Raw genomic sequence first — 19,614 nt, forward strand, 5'->3', positions numbered from 1 at the left:
CTTGTGTAAAACACAAATGAAAAATTACCTTTAGAACAATAAAACCAAACTGTCATGATATATATAGTATTGTACTATAATATATACATGAATATAGTACAAAGTCCTGTTTTTAAAATAAACCGTATAACTGATGAAACAAATGTAGTGAAGAATCAACACTGACACTGTAATTTAAGCCAGGACAAAGCTCAATCTGTGACTCTTATATTGGGCCCTTCAAATGCCAGATCTGTATTAAAAACCAAATAATTCACAAGAGGCGACAATACTTGTAAATGAAATGAATGGACAGAGCTGTACAGAATATGAAATCAGACTCATTAACCTATATTTCACATTGTCAAGGCTTAAAAATGAAATGTCAGTTCAATCCAACAGACCCAAATGAGGTATTTTTAAAACCGCTAAATAAATAATTAAGACTATTTCTAAGGTTGTCACTCCGGCATGCGAAATCAGTTCTTCCAATAATAATTTATGTGCACATGAGATTGCAATGTAAACATTGTCTGAACATGGCTAAAGTACCTTGTAGGGGAATTTGCAATACAAATGTAAGAACAGCTGGATGTTATCTAATAGATTTTAACTTTTATAAATAATGTAGGAGATTTTATTTTTATATATATATACACATACACACACAGAAGACAATGCAAAAACTCTAAGACGCAAAAAGGTCTACCATAAAGTGATGGTTCACTCAAAAATAAAAATTCTGATATCATTTACTCACCCTCTTGTCATTTCAAACCTGTATGACTTTCTTTCTTCCACAGAACACAAAAGAAAATATTTTGGAGAATATTGGTAACTGAGAAACAGCAGTACCCATTGACTTGCATTGGTTTTGTGTCTATATATACAAGTCAATGGGTACCGCTGTTGTTTGGTTACCAACATTCTTCAAAATATCTTCTTTTGTGTGCTGTAGAAGAAAGTCAAAGATTTGGATTGAATTTTCATTTTTGGGTGAACTATCCCTTTAAGTTTCTTTGGCAACTACACCGGCTGACCTCACAACTACTAAACACCCCAATTGCAGTCTTACCAACAAAGTGCCGAAAAAGCTTTTAAAGCTTAAATTACTGTGGAAAATGTTACTTAATTTTTTTAATTCTGGTGATACCAGCCACTCATTTACATGTGCAGTAAGCAGACAATGAAGAATATATTACTAAGAACATCTGATGGATAATTCATATCTTGTTCAATTAGTAAACGCTGATCTATGGCTTTAATGATAATTGTAAAGAAAAACACTGAACAGCACTCTGGCATGACCGATCCACAAAAAAACCTGCTTTAAACCCAGCAGCCGATTTACATTGCATAAAGTTGTCTGACAAAATGTTTGGAGTTCAAATGCAACCCTTTTTGCATAGCTAATTGCATGACTAATTTGCATAGCACTCATATATTAGTAGTAATGACACGGCAGCAATAAGTTCCTCATATGAGGGAGAACAGATGAAGTCATTTATCTTACTGCAGCAACAGTGATTACTTTGGCATTAGTGCAAAATTGCATCCCAGAGCAGCAACGGTTAGCTCTTATTGGTTCAATGCATTCATGTAACAGCTGGGATAAACGTTATTATAAAATCAACAGGTAATCCATCTCAAAGGGCAAAGAGGAATATCAATCTCGCACAAGTGTCTCCAGCTTCATCTTAATATCCACCATATATTTAATGACACCCCAACTGTTACATCAAACCCGTTTCACCCTGCAAAAGGACAAAGCGAACTGCCTCTGTCAGTGATGCTCTCTCTGTGAACAGCTCAAAGCACAGGGAGTGTGTGAAATATCCCTGCAATATCTGTTTTTAGCGCCCGAGGCCAGCAGTAACGTAGCGCTATAAACTTCCATATTCATCCACTCTAATAGAGCCGTTGAGACCTCAGGACCTGTGGGGGGAAGACACTGAGTGGTAAAATGGAATGTATAAATGTGACGTAAGATATATTGCAAATATAAAAATGTACTTACCTGGTGGAGATGTTTTGTAAATCTGTGTCAATTACAGCAGTACCTAACAAACAACAAGATTAGTTAAAACCAATATCAAGATCTATTTACTTTGGAAGCAAAATGACTTGATATATTAAGTATTGTTTTCTGACAAAGAGTAAAATAGACAAAAATATCTGTCATGGGTAAGAACAAAAAACTTAAAGGGATAGTTCACTCAAAAACAAAAATTCTGTCATCATTTACTCATCTTCTTGTCATTTCAAATCTGTATGACTTTCTTTCTTCTGCAGATATTTTGACGAATATTGGTAAACTGTTGGTTGGCATTGACTTGCATTGGTTTTGTGTACAAGAGAAGTGAATGGGGACCAACGGTTTTCGTTTACCGACATTTTTCAAAATATCTTTTTTGTGTTTTGCAGAAGAAAGGAAGTCACACAGGTTTGAAATGACACGAGGGTGAGTAAATGATGACAGAATTTTCATTTTTTGGAGAACTATCCCCTTTAATTCAAGTTTCTACTTAGCTCTGTAAATTTCATATTTATCAGTGTGGGAAATGAAATGGATAGTTCAAAATATAAATTCAAGAGCTTTAAAGGGGTCATATGGCGTGAATACGTGTTTTTCTGTGTCTTTGATGTGTTATAAATTGCCCATGGCTCCATGCATGTATTAAGCTCAAGTTATACTCGTGCGTAGGACCTACGCCGTAAACCTACGGCGTAGCCTACGTACGTAGACGACGCCGTCGTGAACATTTATGGTTCTGTGTTGAGAGTATGCGTCGTACTGCAATTACACCGCCGAAACGCTAGTTGGCTCTTTGTGTTTTCACGGGTTTGCTCTTCTTCGCCGATGTTTTGTGTATGCTAGTGTTTGCAAACGACAATGGAAGCTGATCGCATCTTAATGGAGTTGGAGCTGTATTTCCGAACCTCTTCAATCAGACGCTCAGTAACTTGGTCGATGTCGATGCTCGCCATGTTGTTCTTTTGTGGACTTTGAACTTGCCGGAAGAAGACGCCAGAAATGCGTAGAAGGAAGTACGATGCTGCCAAACCGACCAATCACAGCGCTTGCGGTCCGTGTAGGGTCCGCGTTGAGTTGACGCGTTGTTACATTTTTGGAGAGGTGCGCATCAGGCTACGGCGTAGGGTACGCGGCTCTGCGTAGGTCCTACGCACGAGTATAACTTGAGCTTTAGACACGTAAAATTGCAAAAAGTAAAGTATTGGAACAAAAGATGCATTCTATCTAAAGCGAATGCTCACCCAGACCTGCCTGAAACGCCTCGTGTAACCACACCCCCACAAATCTACATCAGTTCGTGGTACGATTTGACTAACTGTGCTGTAGCGAGGAAGGCGGGGCGAGAGCCGTGGGGCGGGTAAGACGGGGCCCCGCATGCCTCATGGGGGAGCTCGGGAGCATAAGAGGACGAGCGACCGGACCATCGAGAGAGAGGACCCGGGCCCGGAAACAGTTACGTTTGTTTATGTTCGTGTGGCCGACAGTCGAACGTGAGGTGGCTGCCGGCCTTTTATTTGTTGGATTATTGTTTATTTATTTTGATTAAAGTTTTGTGAATGATGCCGGTTCCCGCCTCCTTCCTTCCCTTCTATTGAACTTTATTACATGTGCGTTCAGACTGCCGCCGTCGAGAGCGTCAAAGTGGCCGGAAGTCATTCATTTTCAATGTGAGCCGGCAGCGGCGCGGCGCGTCTTGGCCGTTGAGGGCGTCAAGGAGAGTTGAAATCAGGTCAACTTTATGGTAATGAGCTATGACGCAGTACGGTGGCAACCAATCGGAACGTAGAAGTCCACCGCTTGAGAGGATTCCAGAGAATGCAGCCCTGTACACTTTGGTCTACGTCAGAGCGCCAGAGCATCCACGAATCTTTCTACAGCGTTGTTGGCAGGGCGCCCACAGCGCTTTTTGACGCTCTCGATGGCGGCGGTCTGAATGCACAGTAAGACCGTCCAAATGCATGGGGGGGGAGTGAATGATCAGCGCTCTCCTCCACCTTCAATACCACGGCTGAGGTGAGACCCTTGAGCAAGGCACCCCCAACTGCTCCCCAGCGCCGCAGCAATGGCTGCTCACTGCTCTGGGTGTGTGTTCACGGTGTGTGTTACTCACTGCTGTGTGTGTGCACTTGGATGGGTTAAATGCAGAGCACAAATTCCGAGTAAATGAATACGCAAGTCAGGTGGGCGTACCTGTCAGTACAATTGCTTTGGAACATGATGTTTCAAATATGGTAAGAGGCGTTACATTTCCATCACACGCTTGCAGTATTCAACCAATCACTACACACTGGTTAACTGGCCAATCATAGCACACCTCGCTTTTCAGAGCGATGAGCTTTGTAAAAATCTGCACGTTTCAGAGAGGCGGGGCAAAGAGGAGATACAAACATGCACGGTATGTGGAAAATACAGCGTTTTTGAACCTTAAATCGTGTATACACATTGCATTACATCTAAAACAAACGATAATATTTGTTTTAGCCCTGTCATATCACCCCTTTAAAATACAGCATTATCAGATATCAGAACAAGCATTGCAATGACCCTACATTTAGTATAATGTTCCAAAACTATGTAACTTGACAAAGTTACATACATTCTGATGCTTAATAATAATGCAGTGTTATTTGTTGGTAGTTTTGTAAAACTTGTGCTAATAATAATACAGCAGCACAAACCTGTGGCTCTTCCAGCATGAGCCAGCGTTCTGTTATAGTCTGGAGGTCCTGCCCACTCAGCGGCTCTCTGAGACGCACTTTCACCTCCAAACGCCCACCAGTGGCCTTCCGTCCATCCATAACCTACATAGAAAAATAACATACATTCCCTCCATTAATGTAAACATAGAGCTGTGAAACTGTAAAGTTCAAGTTCACTGGTTAAACACTGAAATTGTGCTATGTTTCACAGCTAACATTTGCAGTCTCATATCTACACATACTATTCAAAACAGTCCAGCATGAAGAACACAAACACCACAGACTGTGGGTAAAAACAGCCGAGCTCACCTCAATGATTTCCCTCACTTCGCTTTCAGATTCCAATTTTTCCAGTTTGAGGTGGGCAGCTCCTACAGGCTTGTCACTTCTCAGGAAGCCACTGTGACACGACAAAGAAGTCAGTGTGAAGCTCAGCTCCACCTACACATACTGCCCCAGCATTCACCACAGCAAACACAGAAGTTTAACTTATTCTAATGTGTGGGTCCTCCGAAAAATGTATTTATACATGCTTGGAAAGTGAGATTCACTGAGTGAACTGTTCCTTTAAAGGGATCGTCCACCCAAAATGAAAATTACTCACCCTCAAGTTGTTCCAAACCTGTATAAATTTCTTTGCTAGGTTGTACACAAAGAAAGATATTTGGAAAAATGTTAGCAACTGACATTTCTGGGGCACCATTGACTACCATGTAGGAAAAAAATATTGTATATTTCTATGTTAAATGCAAAAGAAGATAGTTTGAAAAATTTTGGAAAACAAACAGTTCTGGGGACCTTTGACAACCACTTTTTATTTTGATTTTTAGCTACCCCAGAAATGTTACTATCATTCTTCCAAATCTCTTTCTTTGTGTTCAACAGAACAAAGAAATGTATACAGGTTTTGAACAACTTGAGGTTGAGTAATTCATGACAGAATTTTCATTTCTGGGTGGAGTATCCCTTTAAAGAAACTTGTTTTTTTTGGAGATATACATATATAGACAGTGGTTGTGTGGAGCACATAACGCTGACCCTTTGTGCAGCACTTCCAGCTTCAGGCCTTTAGACTGCATCACCCTCCTGAAGCCACGGTGGTTACGGTTGATGTTCATCTTGAAGCTTTGGTTAAACTCTGTCAAAGTGCCAAAAAATACAGTAAACTGTTGCAGCAAATATTACGGTTGAACAAACGTCTGCCGTTTAGTTTAATAGTATAGAATTACACCTTGTTACTGTACCTGGGTTGTTGGTATTTTTGATGACTGATGTTTTATGTTTCTGAGGTTGATCCTAACACAAACAGAAAGCCGTAAGTAGTTGTAATAGGACTTCCTGGGTAAAATAAAGTCTAGATTTGACAGGAACTGATACTTACTGTACTGGGGTAAGGAAATTCAAACTTGACATATGCGTCTAAGTCATTGGATGCAACACCTTTTAAAAGAAGCAAAGGAGAAAGATACAAAATCTTTGCAAGTATGATTCAACAGATATATATTATTTTATTGTTTCAAATTCCTGCAGCTGGTAGAAAATGGAGCAAGCAATTCCCAGGACACACATATTAATAAAAATATGTTGTTTTCAATAAAAAAAACTTTTGCCAGACGAGTAAATGTGGTTGCTGAGGTTGTTCTTTCAAGCTAAGATGTTTTAAGCAAATAGGCTTACCAGAGGGAGCAGGAAGGTTCATTCCCCTTACAATCATCACAACCATGTCTGTACTACTGAGGTCTGGAAATATCCTACAAATTAGTAAATAAAAATGGATTATTTCAATGTTACACAGTAGTGGATTGCTTCTACAGATACCTAAAAGATGACCTTAAACCGGCTTTCCTTGATGTATTCATTAGATGTGCAGAGAAAAAGTCTGACCTGACGGTGCTGTACGTTCTCTCCTCAAAGTGATGTTTAGGAGGTTCGAGCCCCCTATTCTGAGCCAGATTAAGGATCTCCAGGCTCTTCTTACATTGCTCTCCCATCTTCTCAAACCTGAAAGTGGAAAAGTGAGAATAAATTAAAAGCCAAACAAACCTGTGTATGCAGGACAAGTGGTATTGAGTTCATACTTGGTTGTCTCTGCAACATTCCCCATGTGTGTAAATTGTTTGGAATACGTCATGCATTTCTGTAAGCGAAACTAAAATAAATTCACATATTCCATATGCACATATAATCTGTTACTTCATTAACATATTGCTTTTCTGTTACCTCGTGTTGCTCTTTGAGTAGTTTGGTAAGCTGAGTGTAGACCTGCTCAGCCTTCTCAGATATCTGAACATCACAGTGATGGACTAAGATAAAGTCCTCATCTTCATCTCCGGGCGGTGAAGGGACCTACAGTATAAAACAATGTAATTTACATCACATTAGCATCACATTTTACAATACTTTACTACATACCAAACCAGGAGGACATCTCTAACAACTAGTAAACAGTTGAATTTTTGGGTAAAAACATTTGATAATTACAGCCGTCTAAAAAATTAAGAGAAAATTCCAAGATATATGTGGCCATTCCAGACCAGTGTCTGTTGAATTTCAACAAAATCAACCCTCAGGAGCAGTGTTGGGTGTAACTAGTTACTAAGTAATTAGTTACTGTAATTTAATTACTTTTCCCTTGAAAAAGTAAAGAAAGGGATTACTCTTATTTTTCTGTAATTTAGTTACAGTTACTTCTGATGTAATTAAACTAAATACTTTGTGTAATATGTGTGTGTGCAGAAGAGGAATTTACATCAAAATTCAAAGTCTAACTTTAAAATTCGTGCTTTAATGTATAATTCTCACATTTGTAATGAACAATAATACTTTATGTACTTTTATATAATTTATTTGAATGAATTAAAAGAGCCGTTTCATGTCTATCCTTGAATCACTTAACTAATCAAGGTTGATAGGATATAGAAAGTAATTTGTAATAAGTAATTAAATACTTTTTGAAGAGAGTAACTTGTACAGTAATCTAATTACAATATCGAATGTGTAATTAGTAACTAGTAATTAATTACTTTTTCAGAGTAACTTACCCAACACTGCTCAGGAGTGACATAAAGTCATCCAACAGCAATGTGAAAGACTGACAGCATGACAAGACACATGAACACTGTGATAAAAATTGAGGTTATCACATCAAAAAACTGTAGTTAACTAATCTTACTTTGCTTATGTCTACCGTCTTGCCGCTCCTCGCTGCTTCTATCAAAGGCTCCAGACCCTTGGCTGTGCGCAGGAGAGTCTTGGCCTGTTCCAGGTCTTTCTTCTGTTTTGACTGCAGTGCTGCCTTCATGTACTGCTTTTTGCGGCCTTCCAGAAATTCCAGCTGCTGCTGAGCTGAAGAGACAATAACTACATTTAATCCCATTCGACAGGAATTTAGTGTGAATTTAATCTGTCACAAATAAGGATAGCATTCCAAGAAACAGACCATCCTAAATCACAAACCAGTGTCAGTCAGACTCCCTCTTTTGGACGTCCTGTCTGGGGAAGGGGTCTTTTTTGGCTCCTGTATCGTCAGCTGTACTGCAAGTGTGGGTTTTATTTGGTTGTCTACTTTTGCAGTCTTAATCTGGAAGGTAAAATGCTTGTCAAACACATTTCAAGTGGTGACATTTTTAACGAGACAACTTTGGACAAATTTTTATGCCTCTGCCACCTTCTCCTCCCCCTCTCCATCTTCATCCTCATCACCAGCTTCAGCTGCATTTGATGTCAGTTTATTGGCTGTTTCCAGCACAGCAGCCAATCCCTGCTCAGGTGAAGGAGCCTTCTGGCCTGGGATTGGAGGAAAACCTACAGGACACAGATACTTTTCATTAATGTGCTAGTTTTTTGGCATTATACAAGCAAATATTTTATGGCAAAATTCAAGTGCACATAAACTATGCAAAAGATTTATGATTAAATGTATGACCTGGTGGGACTGGAAGTTCATCGTAATCGACTGTTCGACCTGCTTTATGAGCGCGGATGGCAGTCTGGTATTGCTGTGGATGAGAGAAAGACGACAAAAGATAACCAAGTGTGCTATGCTTTGTCAATGTGTGCTTGATGGAATTTCCAAAATACTGATCTAAAATCTAAAGGTAAACACAAAAAGAAACTGAATGTTTGATGGTAACATTCAATATATGCTGCGGTTCATTTTCGGTTTTTACTTAGATTTATAAACCTTAGCAATGCGGTCATGCATGCGGGCCTTGCGATCATCTCCGCTGGCTTTAGATTGTGTGAAGGCTTCTTTATACTTTGCCATCCTCTGTTCAAGAGCTTCAAGGACAGTCTTGGGCTGAGCTGGACCAGAAACACTGTCAGCTGATGTAACCAAAAACATAAAGACAAGGGCAAGCAACTCAGATAGCTCTTGGTATATACTGTATATACAACAATTCAGATATTAATAATTCAAAGAGACACATGCACGTGCTTTGAAAAGACTTGACCTTGACCTGATACTGACCTTGACCTTCAGGAGCAGCAGACGAGACTTTAACAAATGCCTGAGGTTCAGCCTGAGTAACTGTGGAGGCTAAGAGAAGAATTTATCCTTGAGGACCAAAGTTAAAGACTACTACAGGGCTTGACATTAAGCATTGTCGTGTGGTTGTCCTTCGGACAAGTAAATTTGACATTCACTTGTCCGAGTACAAAAATTACTTGTCCAAAGATAAAAAATTATATTTCATTTGAATTATAATATAATATAATCAATATAATTGTTTCGGATTTAGATTGGTCAAGTTTGCTTCTAAGCATTTTAACTAGTGTCCGCTACTCCCGTGACTGCTATAAAACAAAGGCAAGCAGTAATTATTATTAGTGTTAAGGCTGTAAGTTAACTTTTTTTGCACATAGCACTGGTGCTAGAGAGGTTTAAGTTTGGTAGCACAGGCAGAAATGTGCAAGTGTAGTTCAACATGAATAGTTCATTATGAATAGGCAGATAACTGACAAAAGACATTATTGTTACATACAGATGGATAAATTAGGGCCATATCATTTTTAGATTACCTAAATTTGTTTTAATATTTCTAAGTTCTGTGTTTTTCTTTTACTATACAATAGTGGTATATTTGTCCACATAACTTACTGTAGTATACTATAGTATTTACTGTTCTTATTATATTGTTTTTGAACTTTACTATAGTATACAGTGTTTATCAATTTACTACAAGGGTACTTCAATTTTCAATAGCAAATACTATAGTACACTACAGTATTTTTTTGTCTGAGTGTTCAATTTAACGGGACTTTTATTTTGACGGGTCTTCGTGAAGACGCTTGTTTGCAGATAGCTTCACTCAAACAGTAAAACGATCTTAAAATAAACTTTCAGAGCAACTCTGGAGATGAGTTCATGTGTTCATATCCTCATACAGTGCAGCACAGATAAATACTCGACCATCACCCGTGTTGAATGTTAAACTGTGCACATAATTCATTCAGACACGCAGAACAGCCACATGACATTTAAATAACAGGATTCCGCGCGGTGCGCCATTGATTATTGTCACACGCAAATAGCATACAATAGCTGTGTTTGTGTTCACAGATGACACTTCAGGTCTAACCTTGAGACAGAGGTGGCGGGAGGGAGCTCATGTCCACCGACTGGCCTTTCTCCAAAGCCTCAAGTCCAGCATCGAATCCCTGAGCCAAACAAGCAAACAGCATAGTAGTTCTCTTTGTCTACTTCCTACAAGTCTTGAATACCTCAGATAACTTAGCACATTTTTGCTACTGGTGAATTATTAGAAATCATTTGACAGAAACTAGAAACTTGGTTCATGTCAGATCCAACCCTACTTGACAACAAAGTTAAGATAATATGGTTGAATCTTTCAACTGAATTTCTTACAGAAAACAAAACATAAAGCCACAAGAGTTTATGGGACAATAAACAAATAAACTACTTTTCTGCAAATACCTGAGAATTCCAAATCTGTACAATTAAAAAACACAAATAAAACGGATAACAAATTAAGAGTTTGGTTCCAAAACGCGATAAACGCCATTTATAAAAAAAGAGTTTACGCCAAAATCAGTATTGTATCAGGTCGGTATGGAAAGTCACTTTTTAATTTTACGCAAAATGCGATATCCGCCGTGTTATTCTGTCATGTTTTCTCCCTTTTTTTTCCCAAACCGCAATATACACCAGTCTCACTTCTCTGCAGAATGCGATATATCCGCTCAACCAATCACAGCACACCATTCCACGCATTGTAAACAGTAATGGCGGTGTTGTGCCGAATTTGGACTCCCCTCATTGATTTTGCTGGGGATTGGCTAATCCTAACCCCTCCACCAACACCTACTCCTAACACCTAATGTTAGTGGGGAATAGGGGAGTCATAATTTGGCAGGGAGTAGTGATGGGAATTATGATTCATTTGAGTGATTCATTCTTTTTCAGTTCGTTCACCAAAATGATTCGTTCAGATTCGTTCACTGATTCGTTCAGTGACCATTTCTATAATACGCCAGCAGGTGGCGAAAAAGAGTTGTGTTATGTCAACGAACGTATTAATGGACGTATAAACTGATTACAGGCTTTATTAAAATGTGTGTCTCTGATCTACTCATTAAATAAATAAAATAAGTCTAAATAAGTGGTTCAGATGACCAACGCACAAGGTTTTTCTGCATAATTAAAAAGTTAATTGTTTGGTCATTTACACATTCATAAATCTGGGATTATGTTAAACGTGAAGTTTATGTATTTTAAATAAACAAGCGTGCAAAGTAGCCTACCTGTAACTGCGCTTTGCATCCGCTTTCTGCTGATTGCTGAACGAGTCTCACATGCTAAATGACCGACCTACAGTGTACACTCTCGTTCAATTCGTTAATTTCATTCATGAACGACATGTACCAGTTCGTTCAATTCGTTCACGAACGAGATCTCTCTCTCTCTCTCGTTCAGACTCAACAGGGACTTGGTCAGTGTGGGCGTATTCGTTCAGTGGAAGATCTAACCAATTACATGCCCCTTCACAGCCGGAACTGGAATGCTATTTGCTGACGTGACGCGAATGAGAGCTAACCAATACTTTTTTGTTTTACAGTTTTTAGAGAAGTGCATGATATGAACTAAACGTAATGAAGTCGTTTTTATTTGAAAGAACAATAAATGATACAAAATGCACCCAAAACACCTGTGCTTGCAGTACAATAACTGAGTAAACAGGGCTTGACTTTCCATGCAATAAAAATGACAATGTTAATTTGTCTTTGTTACATTTAACCATCAGCTTGCATTATTGAATTATTTTCGTAAGGATCTTTACATTGTGTCCGTTTCTGTACTTGTTGAACAAGAGACCTCATCTTTCATTTAATTTACAAGGCAGAAGTAACAGCTCGTTCATGAACGAGAATCAGCGGGTCTCGTTCAGACTCAAACGCAGGCTCGTCAAGTGAAGGGCGTATTCGTTCAGTATATTCAACCAATCATATGCTCTGTCAAAGCTCACTCTCGAACGCCATTGGCTCGTGCTTTAGACACTCTTTTAAGCCAAGACGCTCTGTGCTCGAGGGAGAGATTTCAGTGAACGAGAAATAAGAGTCATCGCATTTCATGAACGAGAACGATTCGTTCACTTAAAAGATTTGTTCAAAATGAACGATTCGTTAACGAACGAAACATCACTAGCAGGGAGTGTTTTCGGCACAACAGCGGCGCTGTGAATACGGTCGGCTCCTAGTTTCTCTGATCTATTTTGTACTTTGTGTTCAACAAACAAACAAAAAAAATGAATAATTTTGAGGGCATTGATGAACCTGTGCTGGTTTCTGCAGTGGGGAAGAAACGTAAGACATCGAAATCTAATCATTTATGCGAGGAGATTAAGATGAGGCACTCATTTATGACCCGTTGAATTCATTTTAGGAGCGATGACTGATTGAATGTATTTTTAGTCCAGTGCCTGTATGTATGATTAGTATTGTATTGAGTTCAGAGGCTGTCATATGTGGATCAACTCACTTTGTTGTGTATTTTCAACAGTTTCAATATGAAAAATAACTTTTATTTTGATTCAATGGATTTATTGCATTTTGGGGGGAAAAAGTGTCATGGATTTATTGCATTTTGGGAAAAAATAATCCGTTTTTATAATAAATCTTTTAAAATCAAAATCTGGATTTGAATTTTTTGTTACAAGAACCTAAAGATGCTAAGTGAAACAGAAAATAGTTGTTTTCATCTTGCCACTTTCTTTGTAAAGAAAACACATTTTTACTCAAATTAATCAATATGCATTAGCGTATAGCGTTTTGGAACCAAACTCTTCAAATAAAGTTTGTTCAATATTTCAACAATTTAACAACCTAACTCTCTTAGGGCTGTTAAAACACTACATTTGTACATACTATATATCTGAAAGCAAAGACCCGAAAGATAAAGCATGTTTTTGACCTAAAGAGTAGGGTTGGGTACCAAAACCCGTATGTAACTGGACCGAATCAAAATGCAGATTTCGGTGCCACTTAAATGCTGACTGAGCCGTCGATTGAGACATTTGCCCTCATTCACTTGAACGAAAGTTGGAAAGCTCTGATAATACAAATTCATCACAATCTAATACAATGGTTAAACGGATCGCAAATGATCTGTGATCCGCACGGATCGGAACGTGCATGACCCGTGGATTCATCATAGTGAAAGACAGTTTTTACTCTCGCTCTCATCTCCATGCATCCATCCATCTCGGCGAGTTCAGCATTCATCACCTGGCGCAGCCTTTAACTTCAACCGCAGCATAAGGCAAGTTTTAAATTGAAACTCACGTTAATTTGAGATGCGTCTGTAATGCAAGCCATCACAATAAAACTGTTGCGCGCGTTTAAAATCAATGAAAAGCGTGCTGCGTGCCGTGGAGCTCGTTCTCAACACATTAACGCATTTGACATGAAAGACAATCGATACACAGCAGTGAAAGTGCTAAAACCTTATAGCATCTGTCAGTCTGATTGACATGCAGTCTTGTCAAGCTTTTTACTCTTAATGCATGTATAGGGATATAATTATACGTATTCATTATACATACTGCCCCGGTTTCACAGACAGGGCTTATCTTAAACCCGGACTAACCCTTAGTTAAATTAGGATATTTAAGCTATTTTTATAAAAATTCCCTTGTAAAAAATATTACATGGTGTGCATCTTGAGACAAAACAATGGCGCTGACATCCTTTAAGTTGTTTTAATGAGAGTTATTTTCAGTTAAGACTGCTCAAATATTCATTTTAGTCTGGGATTAGCCTTAAACCTTGTCTGTGAAACCGGGAAAACGTCTGTTTTTAAAATAATGCACATATAATGTAGCCAAGAGGTCTCTGTAAATGGACTTAATTGGTTGATATATTCAACGCATTTTCTGCCCATATTTAATACAACTATGGTGAGCATTTAGTTGTAGCTGGAGGGTACTATAACATCTTTCTAGCAATGTTAGTGTACATGCTCATTTCACATTCACTTTAATTGTGAATTTGTTGTGTATTTTTATTACTTAATAAATATTCTTAAATGAACATTTTGTTCTTTAATGTCATCCACTGGTGTTTTGTGGCTCTTTTAAAAAAAGTATCGATTTAGGCACCGTTTAGGCACCAGTACCGGTTTAAAAGTATCGATGTGGCTCCGCCCGGTATCGGAAAAAACCCAAACGATACCCAACCCTACTAAAGAGTAAGTTAAACATCCTGCTGTATGAAAAAAGAACAAAGCTTGTAACAATCTAAGACAAAACCTATCTTACCTTACTGGAATTTAAGTGCATTTTGGCTTTCTCAATATCTCCTGCTTGTTTGGCCTTAAGAGCTGCCATCCTGTAGTCTCTCTGTCTCTCCAGCAGAATATCTTTAGTGGGCTGTTCAACTCGAGGGTCTGAAAACCATAATGAGCTGTTTACTAGAAATGCTGAGCAGAACATCATACTTCCAAATAAACAAGCAACCCAGGCACAGCTCAAAGGGAAAGGACCTCATTTTCCATTTCTCGTCATTTTTACATTTAAAACCTTTTTAATTTAATCCATTAAATCGTGTTTTTATTGTGATAGTTAGCTGTATGTTTTAGTTATTATGGCTTAAATCAAAACAAACCAACTGCAGTTTGATTGATATTAATTGGAATGCACAATAAAAAACATGATTTCTGAATTTTTTTCAAACGGATTTATCTCATTTTGCAACCAAACTCTTCATTTATACTGTATATATACATATATAGGAGATTTTTTAATTATTATTATTTTAATGTTTTTTTCCCTTTGTTTTATTTTTTTAGAGTTCCATATTTACTACTATAATTTTTTTAAATAAATACAATTTAGTAATAAAATAAATAGTAAAAAACAACTAAACATGTTCCAAAGATAAACTCAATTCAAATTCACTATATAGCCACAGAAAAATATAATAGACCATTACAAATTTTCATTTAATCCGCATTTCTAGATGTATTGTGGCCATTTCAGTCTAGTGCTTGCTGAATTTCAACAACATCAAACCTCAGGAGTGACAAAGTCATCCAACAGCAATGTGAAAGACTGACAGCATGACAAGACACATGAAAACAGTGATAAATGTCTAGATTATACCATTTTCCTAAATGCATGTACAAATATTAGTGTTGTAATGCTTAAAGTCACCATGAAACAGAAGTTGCGATTGACTTCTTTTCCGTATCATGACATATATCCGAGTGAAACGGCTTCTAAAATTAGAAAAAATGTAGGTTTTGATTGGTTTGTTGTAAGTTGGGCCTGGAGGGGAGGGCTAAAAATGCCAGGCCATTGGACAGTCAGAAAAAAAACAATCTTTTTTGTTGCTGACGTCATGTGGTGAAGAGTTGTTGAGAGGGTAAAGGGAGCTTAATGTTTTTGATTAAAGATTACAAGTGCAAATGAATTTAAAAAATGGTGTGCACGGATAAATCATTTATAATAATCACTGCAACACTGTGTAAAACACTTAGAATTTTCCTGTTTGATTTCATGGTGACTTTAAAAGTGAATATGAACTATGTTTTCTGTTATTTAGACCTGTTTGTCCAGTTCTGGACAAACAGGTCTTTTTCTGCAAATAGATGTTGTAATTTGGGAGAAATATTGTTAGTATTTCACAGAATGAAAAAAAAAGATAATTGCACCTTAACACATAGTAAATTCAGAAAAAGTGAACTTAATTTTGAAATGGTCTTTTAATTATATCTGTGACTGTATGTGCTATTTACTGTAGTTAATTTGTCTATACTACCTGCTAAATACTGACCAGACAGGAAACCAAATCTTTATTATTTCATAACTGCATAAATGTGGTCAAATGTCTATAAGAAAATGTTTCCACGTCCGTGTTTAAATGAAAAACAAAATCCTATAAGTTTCAATGAGGTCTCTGATTTTTTGGACCACCTGTTGCTATATTTTTTCATTCATTCACTTTAATGTAAACCTTGTAAACTATAATGTGTTGCTGTGGCAGCACTTGACTCACTTGAGAGTGTTTCTACAGCACTTCCTGTACGTTCCTCATCTGGAGATGACAGGGAAGCTGGTGAGGCTATACCAGAGGACTCCTCTCTTGTGTTCGGTGCTGGATCCATGACAACAGGAGCAGTCTCCACAGAGACAGGGGACATGTCAACAGCACTGTCAGACTCATGCTGATCAGGTGATACTGCAGGTGAGGCATGTGGCTGACTGGGAACAGAGGGGGCTCCACATGCAACTGCAGGGGGAATCTCTGTTTCATCAATCTTCCCACCTTTGTGTACAGTTGCCAGCATAGTTTGTAGTGTCTAGATCAAAATCAAATCGTTATCATATGATCCTATTTTATTAGCTAAATTTTTTTATTGGAACTGTAAGATTACAATGACTCACATTAAGGCCTCTCTCATATCTCCGAGCTTTCGAAGATTCTCCTGAGGCTTTGGCATTCATCACAGCTGTTCTATACATGTTGCTTCTCTCCTCTAAGGTGTGTTCAATGCTTCCTGGCATCGATATGATCTTAGTTTCCTGTCAAAGAAAGTAGAGACATCTCTTTCATGAAAAGCCATCAAACGTTTTTTTTTTAGGATTACAGACATCAAAGTAAAAATACAATCGGCTTTATTCTAAATCAAATCACTTTCTATGAGTCATTCTATAATTAGGGGTACATGTCATGTCCATGGACTCTATTATCAATTTGACTAATTTTTCACTAACTTTAAACTTCAAGCAATGACCACTTTTATATCAGGGGACATTTCTAATTTATTTTATACAAAAATGCAACAAATACCTATCTTTATCTTGCAAAAATGGCTTTTTTGTGCTGTCCGATTTGGTCAATGTGAGGTTTTGCTCTTCAGATTAGCTCTAAAATACATGTTTCTGTATATATTTATTATAAATATTTGTCCAAAATAATCATTAAATTATGAGAAAGGTGTTTTAAAAAATATTTTGCACTTGCATCTACATTAAATCATCTATTTTGTGTATGTCCGAGAAATCAGTGTCAACTGTGTTACTCCATACAAAACCCCTATAAATCAGCAATGGTTTGTTACAAAGTCACATGTCCAAAATCATGTGATGTAATTTCCTTTTCTGGAGGGAAATTTGAAGACAGTTTGGTAAGTCATAACTTCTCTTTATATGTAGACAATAATATGGATAAAATATTAGAATAGATTAATTGACCGTCAACTTATCAACATGTTCTGTTGAACTTGCATCACGTTATATTTATATATATACTACTATATATATATATACAGTATATACTAGTCCACGGTCACCAGTTTGCACAAGCCCCTAAAATGGCAGAAATGTCCACTGTGTTACCTGTCAACTGTGTTGCCTATCAACGGTTGACAATGTTGGCAATTCAGTGTCAATTTATTATATAAAAAGTCATTAGAGTTTAAGCTTACCAAAAAATTAAGGGAATATATTATTCAACCACCTAGTTTATTTATCAAGTAAGAATACTGATTTCCTGACTGACATGAAATGTAACCCTAAATATAGAATGATTCCTACATGTATAATTCCACCCTAATAATATGATACTATCCCGAAAAGAAAGATGTAAAAGAAATCTCACCTGCTTCACTGGTGTCAGCTCTGCTGAAGGAACGTCTGCACTTACATGAGAGGTCGGGGTTGCAGCACCCGAGTCTTCCATTTCATCCTCATCAACCACTTCCTGTAGCTCAGCCTAGCAACACATCGTGACACGATTGCAAGAACATATCCATTAGCTTCTCATATTGAAGACAGCTCTCATTATTATAAAAACCAGAGACTTTTAATTTACCAGGAGATCTTCATCATCTTCCAGATTTTCATCGTCATCATCGTCAATGTCTTTCATGCACGCCTCTGCCATTTTTTCAATATCCTCCATTGGTAAAGGGGCTTTGACACATAAAACTACAGTGAGTGAATCGTACACAAACAAAACCGATGAATCAATAAAGCTGATACCAATCCTAGCCAGCAATGCACGGTGAGAACGGTCCTATTCAAATAAAATTACATTCTATCAGTCCCAATACCCACCTTTACCGGCCTTTTTGCCCCTGGCAGGTACAGCTGGTTTCTTCCCAACAATAGCAGCATATTCAGCTTCTAAAGCTGGATCATTCAGATCCTGGTCCATGTCCATCATATCATCTGGCTTAAAATCAAGCAACAACCCCATCTGCAGACAAAGAAAAACGTTTCCAATACACTGTTCATATGCGGTTCCTAAACCCTCTTCAGTGAAAGAATTGGTCTATTATTTAAAAGGTTTTTAATCTAACAACATGCTGCTGACAGCCACATAAAACAACACACCTGTTTGGCTGCAGCTGCGCCTTGCCCTTTCGGGGCTGCGGGTCGCTTGTTTTTCCTGCCAAACATCTCACGGTCTTCTGCTCGTCCACCCCGTACTGGACACTCACCTGAATGTCACAAAATTTGAGTAAGTATAATTCAACTTAAGACTTTTACAAAGGATGTGTACAACAGAACCACTTTTAGTATCGCCTTTTAAAGTATTAATCTTTCACATAAGCGTGAACTGAGATCATAAAGGTTTCCCAACGTATAATGACAGAAGTTTAGAGCAAACAAAGTCACATGTTTTGTTAACACGTGGACTGCTGACTCACCGTACTAATCCAGTTATGGACTGTTTACTGTCTTTTTCTTAGCGGCAGCAAACTAACTATCTCCACTTCCTTCTTCCGCCCGTGGCTTCATAAACCTGAGTAAATAAAGCTGTCAGTTTGTGTGGTACAAATAACACAACACTCGACGGCTGTTAGAGGTCAGATCGAATGACTTGACACATAACGTTATTTATTAAACTTACTGTAGTAAAAAGTATGATAACCGAAAATCTATTGAAAGTGACCCATTCGACATGCGTCGGACATATGGGTGATGGCCTACTATAGAACTACTGCAAACGAATATTCATTTATTTACCTTTCTGAACTTCCAAAGATTGTGTAGAGCATCGCACAAAATTGTCCATCAGAATATTTGTTTTGCAAAATGCAATCCAACGAAAAATAACGACACGCCCAAACCACACGACCTTTCTAGTTTTCAAAATAAAAGTCCTTTTAAAATTAATCAGGTCTGTTTCCTCCTATGTAATAGATTTCACTGTTATGAATCAAGTCATTCTTCAAAAAACAATAATAAAAATAACAAACAAATCAATACATGAAATGTTGAACTTGCGTTTACATAACTGTTTTCATAATACACAAAAATGATATCTTAAATATATCCACCACTTGCTAAAATGACCTTTAAACAGTTCATATGATACAAACAATGCCTAAATTTACAAATCGTGCAGAATAAATAATCAGAAAACGTATCCCGC

The 19,614-nt window shown here is 37.7% G+C and overlaps 1 protein-coding gene across 2 annotated transcripts; it reads right to left on the reverse strand.

Annotated features, from left to right (window-relative positions):
* Positions 1 to 31: 31 nt before the first annotated feature.
* On the reverse strand, positions 32 to 19,312 carry cc2d1b (coiled-coil and C2 domain containing 1B). 2 transcript variants are annotated; one of them, XM_057334650.1, is made up of 27 exons: positions 19,206 to 19,312; positions 18,887 to 18,981; positions 18,570 to 18,676; positions 18,291 to 18,432; positions 18,046 to 18,146; positions 17,833 to 17,946; positions 16,617 to 16,754; positions 16,228 to 16,531; positions 14,490 to 14,617; positions 10,296 to 10,374; positions 9,185 to 9,253; positions 8,897 to 9,039; positions 8,639 to 8,711; positions 8,381 to 8,517; positions 8,170 to 8,293; positions 7,886 to 8,058; positions 6,934 to 7,059; positions 6,792 to 6,850; positions 6,598 to 6,714; positions 6,391 to 6,464; positions 6,095 to 6,153; positions 5,958 to 6,009; positions 5,752 to 5,851; positions 5,023 to 5,113; positions 4,693 to 4,815; positions 1,997 to 2,039; positions 32 to 1,914 (listed from the first exon to the last, which is right to left on the reverse strand). In XM_057334650.1, exons 3-26 carry the CDS (start codon positions 18,633 to 18,635, stop codon positions 2,028 to 2,030), a joined length of 2,604 nt encoding a protein of 867 aa, XP_057190633.1. In that variant the 5' UTR covers positions 18,636 to 18,676; positions 18,887 to 18,981; positions 19,206 to 19,312; the 3' UTR covers positions 32 to 1,914; positions 1,997 to 2,027. The 2 variants fall into 2 exon arrangements, with proteins under 2 accessions (XP_057190633.1, XP_057190632.1); XM_057334649.1 differs by having other exon boundaries at positions 6,792 to 6,862.
* Positions 19,313 to 19,614: the final 302 nt, after the last annotated feature.

Source organism: Triplophysa rosa, linkage group LG5, assembly GCF_024868665.1.
Source record: "Triplophysa rosa linkage group LG5, Trosa_1v2, whole genome shotgun sequence".
Classification (NCBI taxonomy): Eukaryota; Metazoa; Chordata; class Actinopteri; order Cypriniformes; family Nemacheilidae; genus Triplophysa; species Triplophysa rosa.